At 43.6% G+C, this 17,112-nt stretch overlaps 1 protein-coding gene across 2 annotated transcripts in view; it reads left to right on the top strand.

Annotated features, from left to right (window-relative positions):
• Positions 1–17,112, top strand: part of LOC133136547 (RNA-binding motif, single-stranded-interacting protein 3-like) — a 161,938-nt gene that overhangs the window by 101,656 nt on the left and 43,170 nt on the right. For both annotated transcript variants that reach the window (XM_061254132.1, XM_061254131.1), the window contains exons 5-6: positions 3,185–3,342; positions 5,171–5,250. In XM_061254132.1, the coding sequence (XP_061110116.1) occupies positions 3,185–3,342; positions 5,171–5,250 (238 nt within the window). The remainder of the gene's footprint in view (positions 1–3,184; positions 3,343–5,170; positions 5,251–17,112) is intronic.

The raw sequence follows: 17,112 nt of genomic DNA, 5'->3' as shown, positions 1-17,112 counted from the left end.
TTGGTTTAATTATACCAATATTCGAACCCAACTGAAATCATACTCAGGGTTCGCTTGGTACAGTGTGTCTTTCAGTTGAAAGTTTGAATTGAAGTTGCAGACAATGGGGGCAACATTACAATCATGCAGCTGTGGACGTCGCCGCCTCGGGCAGTCAGAGGTTTACAGTGCAGAAACGGTTATTAAAAACACGACCGGGCGCGGTTAATCACCTCCCCGGCACGGTGGTCGCACAGCGCTCAGCGGCACGGCGGGGAATTGCAGGGGGACGCGTCTGACAACAGAGCTTCAAAGCGCCGCAGAGAGATCCCCCCGTTCTGCAGCCGGGGAGGCCCACGGCACATCAAAGCGGGTCTCTGACTGACAGCGCTTTTTGTGCTGCTGTTGTTTTGTGTGGTGTTTTTTTAATTCCCAAACTTTCAACGTTTGTAACCGAAGCACTTTTGATGTGGAGTGGGGATACGCTCCTGTTTGCTCTCCCCATCTCTTGCTCTCTCACACCCTCTCTCCCTCTGTTGTTGCTGTTCCCCTTAGATTCTGTGTCCGAGAACATTTGGCGCATGAATTAATGTGGTGCATGTCTTACAGATCGTACCTAGTACCATTACAACAGAAATTTCATGAGAAGCTGTATACGAAGCTAATACAGTAATATAGCATAATCTAATGGCATTACATTGCTGGAGTCAGAGACACCAGACTTCTCAGCTTGGGCTGGAGTGGGACTCACACACTTCTCAGAGTCTTGTAAAGAAAGCTACGAGCACTGCTGCTTTAATAACCCTGAAGCCCTCTTTCTGAGCTGACCGGGCTGTAATATCACACTTTAATAGCAGCAGTGATCCCCCCCCCCCCCCCCCCCATTTTCAGCAGACACGGAGGACTTACCAAGGGTGGGGGGGGCTGTGAAATATAACTCTTGTAAAAGCCCATCTGTTTCTCTTTCATCATATCAATTAATAAAAGCACTGTACCCATGGGAGAGCACTGCACTTCCAACCACCTACCCTTTACACCACTGTGTTAAAAAAGGCACTGTGTCCCACTTATTCTCTCTCTCTCTTTCTCTCTCTCCCTCTCTCTTACACACTCTCTCTCTCTGTCTCTCTCTCTCTCTCTCTCTCTCTCTTCCTCTCCCTATCTCTCTCTCACACACACTTTCCCACTCTCTCTCTCTCTCTCTCTCTGTCTCTAGCCACCTCTATATGTACTGGCGTTGCGTGGAGGTGAAGGGGACAGACTTTAAGTATGAAGTCATGGCCACCGGCCGTCAGCTCTTCAGAGGTTCCCCATCGCTCAGCGAGAGGGAGACAGGGGGGCTTTCTCATCACGGCAGGGAAGCGGAGGAATTATCATCATTAGAAGCTGGAGAGCCTGCAGGCGTTCCATTAACCTCGCTCCTCTGCACGAGATCAGCCTCCGCTGCTCCTTACCCCGCTCTCACTTCTCAATTACGCTTTCATTTACGGCACACCGCCATGGCTCCGAGTGCGCCAGGCCGGTATTAGACCAAATTAAACCCACGGCCAGCGAGCACGCAGCCACCCCTCTCCCACACCGACCCTTCCTCTCACATCTCCTCTCCGGCCTTTCATCTCACACTCCGGAACGTTCCGGCATTCTGGCACACAGCGCAGGAACGCACGCGGGCGCACAAAATCATGTGCATGTACCCTACACATGGAAACACACAGGCTAGAATCCGCACAAATGTAAAATTGTTCATGTCCACAGTACACATACTGTAAATATCATATCTACAGGTACCAAACCTAATGAAAGAAAGTGTTGTGGCCATATTGTCAATGCTTGCATGCATAGGTTCAATACGATGGTGTGTTATACAGTGCAGTTACAGAGTGCAGAGGAATCCCCTAATGGTGCCCTTTCCTCATTGCCTCACAAACAGCCATTATACAGATATGAGGAGCTTCCGGATAATGCAAGTTTTAAATTACAACATTTATTTGCCACGGTGACTTCCATAATGGCGCGGTTCCTCTTCGTCTGACGGATACGGGGGTGCTCGCTAACCGAGTCAAGCCGTTATTAAAGGCCCATCTCTGAGAATCTTGATTATGTATACGGATGCAGTCATCCCTGAGATATCTGCGCAAATCCGCTCCAGGGGCACACATCCGTGATAATGGTGATAAATGATGTTCCAGTAATTCAGTGCGGTCGATTTGCGTCGTAAGGCTTCGAGGTGGCTTCTGCAAGCCAGCGGGAAGATATTTTGTCCAGGGGAGGTAATTGGTCGGACATACATTACCAAGATTAGTAATAGCTGTTGTCTGTATATGCATTTAGTACGTCAAGTTAACCAACTTTCAGATTTCTTAAAATGCTTACAGAAGTTGCACCTAGTCTTTAACTATTACTGTTGAGTGCATTTGTATCAACAGGACCGCCTTTCCTTTTTATCACCGCATAAATGAATTAATTATCTGCTGCCAGGCTGGCAGCGATGTTGTGAAATACTGTTATTTAATACTGGCTGTTATTTCTGCAGTGAAGGACGTTCTACTTGTACTGTATGAAGGATCTCTTGGGCCTAAATAATTATGAATATGTTAGCTTTAATGAGTGTTGCTTTTGAGAAGCTGGAGATATATAAGCACCTAAATCATATGGACATTTTATACAAGTCTGTTGTGTCAAAACAATTGAAGAGGAGCCAATTTCTCAGCTGTTTTACACAATGAAATATTACATACAGACTGCCTATAATGTAGTAGTACATATGTCTTATTTAAGTCCAGCTTCCTTGCCGATGTGCAGCTGACAGCTGACATCCTCTTCCGCTGAGATGCTAATGCCCAAGACTGCATATTCTGCTTGCACAAAATTGACAGGAACTGTCAGGCAGGGTTTTGCTAATTTCTCAAGATGACGAAACCTGCCTGAAACAGAGTCCTAAAAACACAGAGGATGTTACGGTCCTCGGAAACTCGTTTTCAAAGTTTAGACAGGCGTTGCGTTCGCTGTCATGCCCTCTCTGCTCCACTGGGATTGCGGTGCGGTGTGAGGAATAAAGCCGGCAGCACTTGTCTGGGGTCAACAATGCGCTCTGCTCTAATAGCCCGTGTGTCCTCGGGCGTAGACCGGTGCTGCGGTGTGTTCATTCCCCCAATCAGTGAGTGTTCATTCGCCCAGACCAATCTCCTGCTTCTTTTCCCCACAGCAACAGGAGCAGGACCCCACAAACCTGTACATCTCCAACCTGCCGGTGTCCATGGACGAGCAGGAGCTGGAGGCCATGCTGAAGCCCTTCGGCCATGTCATCTCCACGAGGATACTGAGGGACGCCAACGGAGTCAGCCGAGGGGTGGGCTTCGCCAGGTGTGAGACCCCCTCTCCCCTCCTCTGACCGTCCTGTGTTTCACCTGTACTCTCCTGTGCTGGGGATGCCCTTCACTGGCTTCCTCTCAATCTGCCCCAAAGGGCTTCTCTCAGGCACTCAAAATGGAGTACCGAGGTGTTATAGGCATCGTCAACCCCTATGGGTCCGGAAGAGATTTTCCCATTCATTTTTGCCATAGACATTTCTAAATGTTCCTAGATAAAGCGGTTTAAGCCATGAACCAAACCATGCACCTAGCAGATTAATCATGTATATATATTTTTTTAAATTCAAGCAAAAACATCTTTAGAAAATGGAAAAAAGGCAAAGGTGAGGTACTTGTGTACTGTGTACGTAACAGTACTGTGAACTGTACATCCCATAAAGCATTGCAAACGATGGAATCAAATCGCTTTCCACTCACTTTTGTGTTTTAAATGGATTGTAATCGTGTGGTGTATCTCTGTGGTAACAGTACTCTAGGATTGTGGGTGTTGTAGTTTTTAACCAGTACTTAAAAAAGAATGTTGGCAACAGAATGATTCTAAAGGAGCATACACCATCTGGTAGCTCATGGTAAATCTACCTTTCACTTTTAAAGCATACTCATTCACAAATCAAATCCTCTATGGCGAATATGAATGGGATTTTTTACTTCCGGAACCAGTACGTCAACTCGGTACTCTATAGTACAGTATGGTGCAAAGTAGTCTGTACTGTATAGGACAGTATAACAATTTTGATAGCTATGTGAGGTCATTCTCCTCTTTGTGTGTGCGTGTTTATGTACGTGCACACTTGCATGTGTGTGTGAGTGTGTGTGTGTTAAGTGATGGAAGAATTAATAGCAGACCAGAACTGCGTGTGTGAAGTTCTGCCACATTGTGTGTGATTCCTGGATTTAACCAACTCCTTGTGTGTGATTTCTGCCAATCAGCCTTTCAAACCTCTCTTATTACCCGCTCTGCCACCACTGAACATGCTCTTCTGGGTAAAGGTCTGCACACGCTCAGTGAACACTTGGCTGTTGGTGAGCGTTGTCTCACCATTGCCACCTGTCCACTTCCGGGTTATTGGAAGAAGGGCCGTAACGGAAAGCAGGCCCCAGCTCCACAGATGTTCGGGGACAGAGGGATATTAGAGAGAATAAACTTCACTAAGTGTTGCTGCATTCCACATCACCACCATCAGACTCGATTTACACCAGCTGGGAGCATAATCACTTTGGACAGGACAACCTAACATCATTAATGATCAGCGGAATTGGTGGCTCAGCCCTCTTCTCTGAGTCCTGGCAGGACGGACACCCGTGACTGCCTAATTAGGGCTCTGCAGGAGCGCTACGCTGCCAGCCAAGCCCAGCCCCGCTCCCTCTCCTGTTCCGCCAGTCATTTCCCATAACAGTCCCAGGGCCAGTTTCAGGATTAAGGATTAAGCAATAGGAAGGAATAGCTGATTTCCCCACCAATTTCTCCCATTTTAAAGCTGTAAACCTATTACACTCCAGGGCTAAAAACAAGGAAGGTTGCTGTAAGCTTATTGGCAGAGGTAATTGTACACCATTGAAATTCTTTTTTTTTTTTGTCTGATAATGAAACCTGAATCAATAATAATTGCAATTTTGTTAGCTGTCAATTTGTTTTCATTTGCGAGTGCCCTGCGGAAATTAGCTGCTGTCAGGCATGGTGGACAATATGCAAAAAACGGTCGGTCGAGTTTTGGAGAGGCTCCCAGTCAAGTGGCCAGACAGCAGGGCAGTGGGCACTGTGTTCTCTTAGCCACTCCACTGAAGATGCATGGTGACTGGACTCTCTTCCCCCATTTTAGAATGGAGTCCACTGAAAAGTGTGAGGTGGTGATACAGCACTTCAACGGGAAGTACCTGAAAACTCCTCCGGGCATTCCAGGTGAGACTCGCTGCTTTACCTCTGTGTCTGTGTTAGAATGTTTTTTTGTGTGTTTTCTAGAACAATTGTTTCACTGGTTCTCTCACTTGATGACACTTGGCTGTTCAATTTACGTCGGTCCCCATTTGACTCGTGTCAGCCAGTGGAATGACAGTAAGAGCTGAGTTCATTCCCGGATCACGAAACCTGGGTCTTTTGCACTGTTAGCCATTTCCATCTCTTGTTGAAAATGTCAATGTGTTTTGAGAAAAGAGCTATGTCCTTAACATTTATACATGTCTTTCACTGCTATAATACTCAAAGTTCATTGGAGTGCTGCATGCTCACAGCGGTCATTAACCAATAGGAGACATGAATAATGCCCTGGTTCTGGAGGTGATTCCCAGGTGATTTCGGTGCAATAAGAGTCCTGTTGGTAAAGCTTTGAGCCGAAACCTGCAGCAGTGTTTTTGAAAGATTGGGGAACCGGTCTTTGTTATTAGCTGTGAGTTGGCCCAGGAGAGCATGTGAAGTTTCGGCTCAGATTCTGTAAATGAAAAATGTCAATCTTACAAAATGTCATGGTACTGTACACTGAAACCACTCAGATGCTGGACTTAATCCAGTTTCTTTATTGTAAAGTTGTTTTGTCACCCATTATAATAATACACTATTACTACCACTATTGCTGCAATTATTCTTGTAGTTGTTGCTGCTCTTGTTCTGCTGGTGATGTTGGTCTTATTTTTGTTGTAGCAGTAACATTGAATAAAGTATTGTTAGTTTGGTAAATGCCAGCTGGTAGTGGGAGGCCTTAGGTCATATTCATGGTCTGAAGTTGGTCATTCCTGATTTGGTTATTATCATTTTATTATTATCACAGAATAGTACCATCACTTTGCTGAGGAAATAAACAGAGTCAAATAATCATGGCCTGAAATTATACAGTTTAGAGAGCACATTTCAGTCTGAAGTGCCCACAGTAAAGTATGGTCCTGTCTAATATGAGTCATATTTAGCAAAGCTCACAGCCCGGCCAGGCTCCATGTCACAGAGATGCCATTTCCTCCACCTGTTGGCCCTGGCAGCGTCTTCATCTGTGCTGTGCTGACAGCTTTCCACATCCCCCGTGCTGTCACCCACCCGTGTGTTCAGTTAGGCTATTCTGCAGCCAAAGCCCTAGTGGATTTACTGCCCGTGTCCTGAATTCTTAGATAGCGGCCACATTCTGCAGAATGCTTACTTTGTGCAGTTTTAACTGGTGTTTTTTAAAATAAGCCCTTAGCACCGTGTAAACCTAGAACCTTTGCCAAAGCCACCCAGAAGCCTTGTATCTATTCAGATTCTCAATCAACGTGCCATTGGTCCATGTTTTTAAAGGCATGTGTATCTGTGCATTTTGCGAGCGCGAGTGTGTGAGCATGTGTGTGTGTGCGCGCGTGTGTGCATGTGTGTTTGCTTGTGCATGCTCATTTTCTTATGCATATGTGTGTGCATATGTGTATGTGAAATTGCATATGCGTGTGTGTATGTGTGTGTATGTTTGTGTGCGTGTGTGTCTGCTCGTGTGTATGTGAAATTGCATATGCGTGTGTACATATGTGTGTGTGTGCGTGCGTGTGTGTGTTGCGCGCATGCCTGTGCACGCGTGTGAATTTTACGATCGGCACCCCGTCACGACCTGAGTGGAGGTGGCGCTCTGACCGTGATGTCATTTGGCGACGGTTCCTCCAGCGTCTTTTCCCATGAAAGCGCTGCCTGCCCTGACAGCGTGTTTTCATTTCACATCCACACATGGCTGCAGCTGTCTGAGGGAGCTTTACGGCCACTCTCGTCTGTGTGTGTTCTGATGCCTTCACAGTGCATTGCTGGCACGAGCTGAAGCCATGGGATTTCTCACATGTTTTGTGGCCAACTCTGTCTCAGCTAGACTGGAACCAGAATGACTTTTCCCCTATGGGGTGTCTTCTGTGTGGGTGTTTCTGAACTCTCACGCAGTGCGCGATGTTCAGGAACCTTTTTTGCCGTCACTGTTCAGGAGGATTCTTTCGGTAGAGTTTAAGTGATACTTAATAACAGTGACGCCCTCTGTTGCTGCGTTACTCACTCACCCGTGCTAAATTAGTAGGAGTGAATGCATAATGCATACAAATGTTTTTTTATAAATGATGCTGAAATTTACTGAAGCTGTCTCTATGACCCTACAACATGACAAAGAACACTTTGTAAGTAATGATACATTGAGAATAGAGTACAAGCCTTAGCTCTGAAAAGATAATGGACCATGGTCTAGGAAAGGTTCATATTATAGGTTATAAAGAGCCGTTTGGATGAGTGTGTCTGCGAGCCCAGTCCCAGCTATCAGAGCAAAATGAACGGACCGCAGTACACTGGCTGACGTACGTTTGACAAGGAAATTATGATTTCCATTACTGCTTTCAAAGCCACTTGCATACCAAGTCTAAAAGCCTGTCTGAGCTGTGTGTGCTCACCATTGCTTGTTTCAGCTGTGAGTGCTGTGCGCAGGGATGTCCCAGATATGCTCTTTTGGGCTTGTGGGATTTTAGGACTTTTTAACCTTTTAGCCAATGCCAATGAATGTGTGGAAGCTAATGACTGTGCTGGCCTCATCCAGACAGCCTCGATTCCCATAATTACACTTGTGGTAAACCAAGATGCTGATGCTGTCCAAGATAATGCAGACAGCTGTGTAATAATGTTACCCAGATGATTTTGTGCTTGTGCATGCATTATTGTGCGTGCATGTGTGCATATGTGGAGATGTGTGTACATCCGTGTGCGTGTGTATGTGGGTATGTGTGTGTGCATGTGAGTTTGTGTGTGTGCGTGCACTTGCATGTGTGGTGTGTGCCTGAGTATGTGAGTGTAGGTGTGTGTGTATATGTATGTGTGGGTGTGTGTGTGCGCGTGTGTGTGTCTGTATGTATGTTTGGGTGTGTGTGCGCCCATGTGTGTATGTGTGTAAGTGTGTGCGTGTGTGGGTGTGCGCGCATGTGTGTGTCTGTATGTATGTATGTGTGGGTGTGTGTGTGTATGCCTGGGAAGGTGCTCACGTGTGTGTGTGTGCGCGCATGTGTGTGTGAGTGAGAGTGTGCTTGTCAGAGACAGCGAGGCAGGGTTTTGCAGACTGAACGCTGAGCGTGACAGCTTCTGCCACTCGCTGCAGTGGTTTGTCATCAGAATGGATAACTTGAAATGTCTCGTCTTCTCAATATGTCCGGGCTCCTCTCTCCTCCGTAACAGTCTGATCCTCCCTGCTTTGTGATTCTTTATTATTCTGCTCCTTCCCAACAGTGAATCTCAAGGCGGCTACTGTCTCTGACCTTTCCGGAATGACAGCCGCATTATTGGGAGCAAAAATTCCCCTCTCTTTCTGCCGGTCTCTATACCCTCTGAAATAGGAGGCTCTGACTGCTAACTAGGCTCAGCACAGAACGGGCAGGTTTTCAGCAAATCTCCACAGGCAACAGTAAGCTGGGTGGCTGGATCCGCTTATTGCCCTACAGCAACAACACTGCACTCACTGTGCACTTTATTAGGTAGACCTGTACACCAGCTTGTTACTGCAAATATTTAATCAGCCAATCATGTGGCAGCAACTAAATGCATAACAGCATACAGACGTCAAGAGGTTCTGGTGTTTTTCAGACCAAATGTCAGATTGGCAAGAAATGTGCTCTATTTGATATTGACCATTGAATGATTATTGGTGCCAGACAGGGTAGATCGAGTATCTCAAAAACTGCTGATGTTCAAGCACAACAGTCTCTATTTTGCAGATAATGTTGTGAGAAACAAAAAACATCCGGTGAGCAAACGTTCTGTGGGCAAAACACCTTATTGAGGTCAGATGTGAGGTCAGAGGAGAAGGGCGAGACTGGTCAAAGCTGACTGGAAGGTGACAGTAATGCAAATAACCACACATTACATATATGCAGGAGAGCATCTCTGAATACTCAACACTTCAAACCTACAAACCTACCTGGATAGGCTACAGCAGCAGAAGACCAATAAGTCAAAAAAAGTCTAATAAATACCAAATAAAGTGCTCAGTGAGTGTATATTACACCTCCTACTTTTATACCCGCACTGTATACAGCAGAGCCAATTCTTCTGATAAGAACAGCATTTAGTGCACAGAGTGATGTGCTGTGTGATAGAACAGATGTGTGCTTTGATACGTCATAGCAGTTGAAAACGTAACGGGATGCTTGTGATTCACTGGGAGAATATTTATGTTTACGTAAGTCGCTTTGGATAAAAAGCGTCTGCCAAACAACATATAATGTAATGTAACACACACACACACACACAATTATGAGTTAATCCTGAACTTGACTTCAACCCGGCTACAGAAAAAGCAGCAAAAGATCGGTCACAGTTGGTTTTGTCTGCATAGCACCCTGACTGATGAGTTGTGTTGTGCTGCATGCAATGCAGTATGAAGACACAGTGAAATCAGTTCTCAAGAGAAACTGCTGTGATTCTCATCCATCTGACCCCCCCACCCTAGAAAGGTTGAGGCATATATTTGTCTCAGGAGAAAATAATATGAATAGGTGCTATTAGCAGATTTGATGTCCTCTCATAATGTGATGAAGCCATTCTTCTCCGTGACCTTGTTATCAGCAGGACCCCCAGGTGGTCCATTCTGCCGTTACATTTCATTCATTAACATTAACGGCACCTTGTCCTCCTTTCATTTTACCAAACACAAACGGTTCGCTCAGGAGAACAAAGAATTGCACTGCAAAGCTAGCCCTTACCCCAGCTGAGAAGTAGTTTCGAAATTCAAAAACGACTAAACGCATGATCATGTTTGCAAGTTCACTGATGGACAAATTCCACTGTATTTGAAGTTGAAGTTAAGTGGTGCTTGTGCATGGGTGATGACCACACTCTAGGAGTAAGAAATCTGTATTAGCACACAGCAGCTATAACAGTTATACTATTGGTCCACCAATAGCTCCTTCTGCCAACCAGTGTACAGGGCACTTGCTAAAAAGGCTTCCATGCCGTAAAGCCTCCATTCTGGTGAATTGCATGTTTGTAGCAGTCAGTTAAATGTACTGTTAGTTAGACACAAATGGGGAGAGGGGGGTGCAAGTCATTGTTTATGCACACAGAGTTTATAACCGTCATGTTAATTGGGTCTCTAATTTACAGTCCGGTTTTTACTGACGAAGCAGAGCTTGACTATCATAGAGGGGGGAGAGAGAGAGAGGAAACTGGCAAGCTGCTTCCATAATTCAATTACCCATTACCCTGTGCAGTCCAAAGCATTCTGCAGGCACTCGTAGAATGCTTAGCCCACACGCACTCATTCACACTGCTTGCCATTAAGAGCTTTGCAGCCAAATGTATGTGGCGTTGCATTGTTTTTATAGAGCTGTTCTGGAACTGAAAGCATTGCATGCTGGTCACAAGGGACCATTGAGGTCCACTTCCTGCTGCACCGTTCTTGGCTCCTGCTGCTACTGGCTTCAGTTCTGAAGCTAGTCTATGCCTGGCTCCACCTCTGCTTTATTCATAGTTCAAAGCATATCCCAGCAAGTGACATTCAGAGGCATTCAGTAAAGTTTTAAGAGCTGGACTGATATTTTATTTTTCTTCCCAGTCACAGTAGTTGTTTTAATGTCTTTCCTAATGAAACGGGACTGCTGGACTTTGTTTTTTTTTTCCCCAACTGAGATACTCTGCAGGACTCAAATTACAGGTAATTTACTCCAGTGGGGAATGAGAGGCTATCAGCCACATACATTACCTATAGAGCATATCAGACCGCCACATTACCTGCAAATTACCTCCATCAGCCAGACACATTACCTGCAGAACAAATAAGTCAGTCACACTGCCTGCAGACTAAATCAGTCACTTACATTACCTGCCCAGTAAATTACCTGCATGTATGCTGAACCTATCACAAGTCCTGCAGATATATTAAGCACATCACAATACCTGCATACATATTCAGATTGTCGCAATGCCCTACCTGTATATTAACAGAGGCACGATAGATAATGTCCGAACCACAGTTGCATTGAAAACACGAAAATCACCAGACTCGTCATTTCGCTGTTCTGGGAGCAATATACATGAAAAATCTTTTGGTAAGGCATTAATCCTGAAAATTTCATTAAAAAACTGTTTGGTAGTTTTTCTTAAAAAGATTAGTGAAAATTTTAGCATTTGTGTATATATATATATATATATATATATATATATATATATGCTGTACACGTATCACTGTACCAGAATATATATTCAGCATATTACAGTGTCTGCAGGTGTAGTCAAAATATCACAATATCAAGAGATACATTCACCATAGTGGCTGTAAACCAGCTTATTATGGAAAGGTGCTGAGTGCGTCGATATTCTACTGCATATGAGGCAAAGCCCGTGTCCCTACTGTTCCTTCCCACATCAGAATCCGGTGCCAGTGTCATAATAATAAAATCACCTGCCACTTCAAATAACCTGTTGAGCTGCTGGCGGCCACATATCCAATAAGATCCCTTTTCTGTGAATGCGGTCCCATCGCCTCCTCCATGGGAAAATATAAAGGAAAGTTATTTCTCTCACAGCCAGGGGGTGCGTTGTGGGCTGCTGGTGTGGGGGTTGGGGAGTGGGGGGGGTCTGACCTGTCAAATTACTCTCCTCTGTTAACCTGAGTGGCTGTGAAATTGGAAAATCAACCTGTGAGGTGGGGGATTTCCTGTTGTGTCGTATCTGAGTGTTTTAAACAGTGGTGTGGTGACAGCTGACTGTGTAGTTCAATTTTCCATTTTCCATGAAGTAATAAAATGCAAAAGCTTTGAGTTAATTTTTTCAAGTTATTCGAGCATTTAACAAATAATTCTCCGCTGCATTACATTTTTTAATATTCTTTGAAAATAACACTCCGAGGTCATTTTTCAGCTTGCTCTAAAGCGTACTGTTTCAGTACCTAATTTACTCATAGTTGTTTGAAAGAATGACTGAATTAAAGCTTAAATTATTCGCAGATGACTGACTGGAGTTTCCAATGAGAAACAGCCACTCAGAAACAATCTGGGAGAAATACTAATACTAATCACCTCCAAAAGTAAAAATAATAATGTAAGATTATATACAGCCCTGATGTAAATGATATGCATACAGTATATGCAGGAAAGATTAATGTAATGAGTTTTGGACACGAGTCTTGTGGAAAGAAAGATAAACCTCTAATAGAGTGATCGAAATGTGAAAGTATGGCTCAGAGCCCTCATCTGTCAAGCTTGGGAGACTCAGTGTGATAGCTGAAGCCTGTATGGCTGCATCTGGAACGGGTTGAATGGTCTCTATTGATGATGTAACCAGTGATGGCAGCAACAGAAAGACAGCTGATGTGTACAGAAACATTGTCCTCCAAGATTCAGAGAAATGCCACCAAGGTCATTGGATAGGAGTTTATAATGCAGCAAAACAATGACCCAAAACATAGATCCAACCTAACCAATAAGCTATTCAGAAAGAAAAGGTGAAAGTGTTTGACTACGAAAGTGCGACACACTTGTGGGGAGCTACGGTGGTGCATGGCTAAGTTATCAGACCTTGATGCAGGAATCAGTCTGATGCACACCGAGGGTCGGGGTTCGCATCTCGGTCCTGCCAAAGCAGAGTTTGGCCGGCTCTCGTGGGAGTGGCATAATTGGTCCACCAATCCGAGGGAGGGAGGACGGACCCGGCAGGGGTTAGTAGGATCACCGCATGATGCTGCTTGGAGAAGGCGTGTCGCTCTCCGGATCATTAGATCCTTTCTGCTGGGGGACAGGGTTGAATGCGATGTATCCTAGACAACATGGGTAATTGGAATAGATAGGGTACAATTGCCAACCAAATTGGGAGAACAAAGGAAAAAAGAAATGTTACCTATCTTTTTGACTTCATGAGTGATATTTACAATATCTTTGAGCTGTCATAGCTTTGCCCATGGAGTGTCACATAGAATTCACTCAGCCATTCAGGGCAAGATCCAAGCCTTAAAGCTCTTGATGCAAGTGGTTGAACTGGCTAAACTACAAATCCCATCATTCTTAGCAGAACAAAAAGTCTTGACAGCCCACTGCTGAACAACTCCCCCAAGTTGGTGGCCAGACAGCCAAGACAGCCTCCAGGATTTAAGCGCCACCAACTGAAAGGAGAGAAACTTAAGCACCCTAAACCAAAATTAGAGGCAATCTGTAATCTTGCTCTGTAAACTGTAAAAGCTCTACTGAAACTGTCAATCATGCTTTTATCATCCATGTGAATTTTCTTTCTCCTTTTCTTGCTTTTGTGTGGCTTAGCCTATATGATGAGTTGTAACTTCAGTTATATTTCACTTGTGCTGAAATGTATATAAAATGTGTGTGTGCATGCTTTTGCATGTGTGTAATTATGTGCTTATACATCTGCAAACTGCTATTACGTTTAGGTGGCATGTGTATATAAACGAGCATTTGTGCTGTGCATATGCAGAGTGCTTGATGAAGGCATATGCTTGAATTGGGGCATTGCCATGAAAGAAGCCTTGCTATAATCAGTTTTGCCTCAATTTGACATGTCAGTTATCTGGTGCTTATTGTGTGCTTATCAAATCCTTTTTTATTATTTTCTTTTGTTGAAAGACCAATGCATCCAGACTATATACAATAATTCCTACTTTAAAATTCAGGGCAAGGTGTGAAATGTATTTAAAGATGTTGCATCTTAATGAGATTTCTTCTTATTGGCTAAGTCCGCTTTGTGTCCTTCCTTAAGTTATTAAAGACTTGTTAATTTGATCGATCTTTTAAAAGGAATCAATTTCCACAAGCCCTTTCTCATTGCAATCAATTTCTGCTAGCGCACAATCCTCGGGACTGCTTGCTTTTCTTTTCTTTACCGCTGAACAGTATCAGTTACAAAGTCTGTGGAAAAGGCAGCATGAGCTGTAGACAGCACTCAGATACATTTAATGAATATTATACAAAAATTAGGAACTGCTCCATCCTCAATAGTTGTTAGCTGTCTGTCCTACTCTGCTCTTGTGATTTTATTTGATTTCATTTTCATTTAGAAACAAATTTAATCGAGAACAGTGGTGGTTGCAGTGGCTGGTGTGTGTGTGTGTGTGTGATAGCCTTTATGCTAGTGTCAGATTAGAAACAGGTTGAAAAATACAGTGACACTGAAATTCGACAAGCAATGTAATTTCTTACAAATACTCAGCTCGAGAGAGAGAGGTGATCACGGTGTCAAGCACATCTGTGTTTTTTTTTTGTCCATACTTTACACAGCCAGCCTGGTTCTATCACAATGCCAAGCCCTCACTGAAAATGAGTTGGCCTCTTTCTTTAGCCTGCGAAAACTCACTATTGCCATTTTGTCCTGAATCCCATTGATACAAACCAGGTCTTGAGCCTCAGCCCATAGAATCTAACAACCAGCTTTTCAGTGAGGTGGATAATGGACTGGGTTTGCTATTCAGAAAGGTAGGGTAAGTGAGAGAGCCAAGTGAGAGAGCCATGGATGATGAGTCCAAGGCAGACCAAAGAAGAACTGCACTTATACTATGCTCCATATTGATTTAGTCAGCAATATTACAACACATTCTATTCTTTATTGGTTACAGTTTCAATTAGTTATTTTCTCATATCGAACATAGTTTTACTGGCTTCGCAGTGCAAGTTTATATTAATTGGAGGCATGCAAGTCCCAGGAGTTTGTAATCTTTTTGTAAATTTTCATCAAGAACAATGAATTTCAATGAATTTCATTCTTCCTTTCTTAAATGTGCTTCCACCTCAGTATTCTAGAAGGGTCTAACATGCTGGCACAAGTCTCTCTGACTGGCTCTCTCAGCTCTGTGATTCCATGTTCAATGTGTCCGATTACAGACAGGATGTAAGATAGGCCATAGGTAGCAGGGAATTTGTTGTTGTAGTTTTCACATTTCTGTCACATCAAACAACACAAGCATGCACAACTTATTTGTCAAGCATTGCGACAGGCGTACTGCACAGTGCTCCATATTGAGCTGAGCTGTATTTCACATTTATGTCTTTTCACAAAATTTCCAAATATTTAATACCGAGTGACTTTCCAGCATTGCTTTAAGGTTTTGTATTTCAGTTGATGTGCTTTTTTATTTTGTTTTATAAGGCTTCTTCCATTATGTGCATTTCATATTTTTTCCATTTATGCTACCGCGCATTTACCTGATGCATGTGGCACACCATGGACAGATTTAGCCCTTTTAGTGGTTTATAAATGCAGATGCTGTAGCACCTTTTAGTGCTCCAAAAATATTACATGACAAATCATATTGTTTTCAATATCAATATGTTTCAGATGAATGGATTTTTATGATCCCATATTGCACTGTCTGATGCCATAACTCAGCAAGTCTTAAGTCAAGATTTCTGCAATCTGTATCATTGATTTGTGGAAAGTAACATGACTATATGTCTGAGCTGAATGAGCCAGCACAGGTCTGTGTGATACCTGCTTCAGATCTCACTCAGATTGCTTTCTTTCAAGAACAGGCGCACACTTGCTCATATACATACGCACACACACACACACACACACACACACACACACACACACACACAATGATCTCTATGACTCATAAAATATAAACCTTCCAAGAAAAGCTGGTTTAAGGAAAGCAGAAAAAGAGACAAGTGGTGATTATTTTCAGTGTTTATGTGTGTGTATATATTCTGTTCCTGTCGCCTGCTTTACATCCATTAAATAGATCCTGGCGATGATGTGTTGAGCAGTCAACTGCTTTTCTTTTTTAGCTTCAGTTCTCTTTCAGCACATTCATATACCAATAAACATCTGATGTACACTCTAATTACGTCGCAACCAATATTATTTTCATCACTATTGTTAGGAACAGTTTCTTGGTGGAAGTACGCAAAGTAAGGTAGCAGTAGAATGTTGTCATAGTCATAGAATTAAGTAGGCTAGTATTAGGTTAACTACCATTTGGTGAATTACTTTTTATAGTCGTAGTCAGTACAGCTCATTGACGGCTAAGACAAGGTGCTTGGTAACGTGTCAGTTGGGTCCAAGGCAGAGTTTCAGAGCAGGAACTGGATGATGCCATTATTGTTTCTCTGCACTGAAGTACAATACCAACTGCCAAGTGACTTTGGACTGTAAAGAACTTAGAGCAGATTATTCCTAACACTTGGCTGGTGTAGCACTTCCTCTATGCTGTGAACTGAAGCTTTTCTGTTCATTTAATTTTTGATCATGCCATATTCGCTGTCATGAAGCCACTACCAGGTTTATACCACATAACTGTTAGCTTTGAACAGAGATTGAGACAAATTATCTAATAAAAACAAATGCCTCCAAATGTATGATATTAGTGAGGCCTGATTCCTGTGTCTTGATAAAGGAGCTAAGGCAGCACAACACAGAACTAGCAGGCTTGTGTGTTCACAAAAACACATTATTTAGTGGTGAAATAGAAATATTTAATAAATCATCGCAGTGCACAAGCCACATGGAGCTGCCTAGAAACTGAATTTGTACGGATGGACCCTTTGCAATCTCATACACATAAACATACAAATTGCCTTGCGCTGGCTGTAGCTTGTCGTGTATTTTCTGGTCAGTTCCCCAGCATATCCTTCGCCAAATTGCTTATTGGCGAGGAGCTGGAGAGAGTGGTGCTATCCGATTTCAGCCCGGGAAGCAAATATCCTCAGAGATCCTGGAGGCTTATAAAACTGGCCTCTAAGTGGTATTGATTATAAACCTCTCCCTCAACCCATTACTGTGTCTCAGACTGCTCCTTGCGTAGGAATAGCTGGAGATGTGTTTCCTGACCAGCCCGTCAGGGATGCTGGTTTTATT

Source organism: Conger conger, chromosome 9 (assembly GCF_963514075.1).
Source record: "Conger conger chromosome 9, fConCon1.1, whole genome shotgun sequence".
Classification (NCBI taxonomy): Eukaryota; Metazoa; Chordata; class Actinopteri; order Anguilliformes; family Congridae; genus Conger; species Conger conger.
This window is presented reverse-complemented; position numbering and strand designations above follow the sequence as displayed.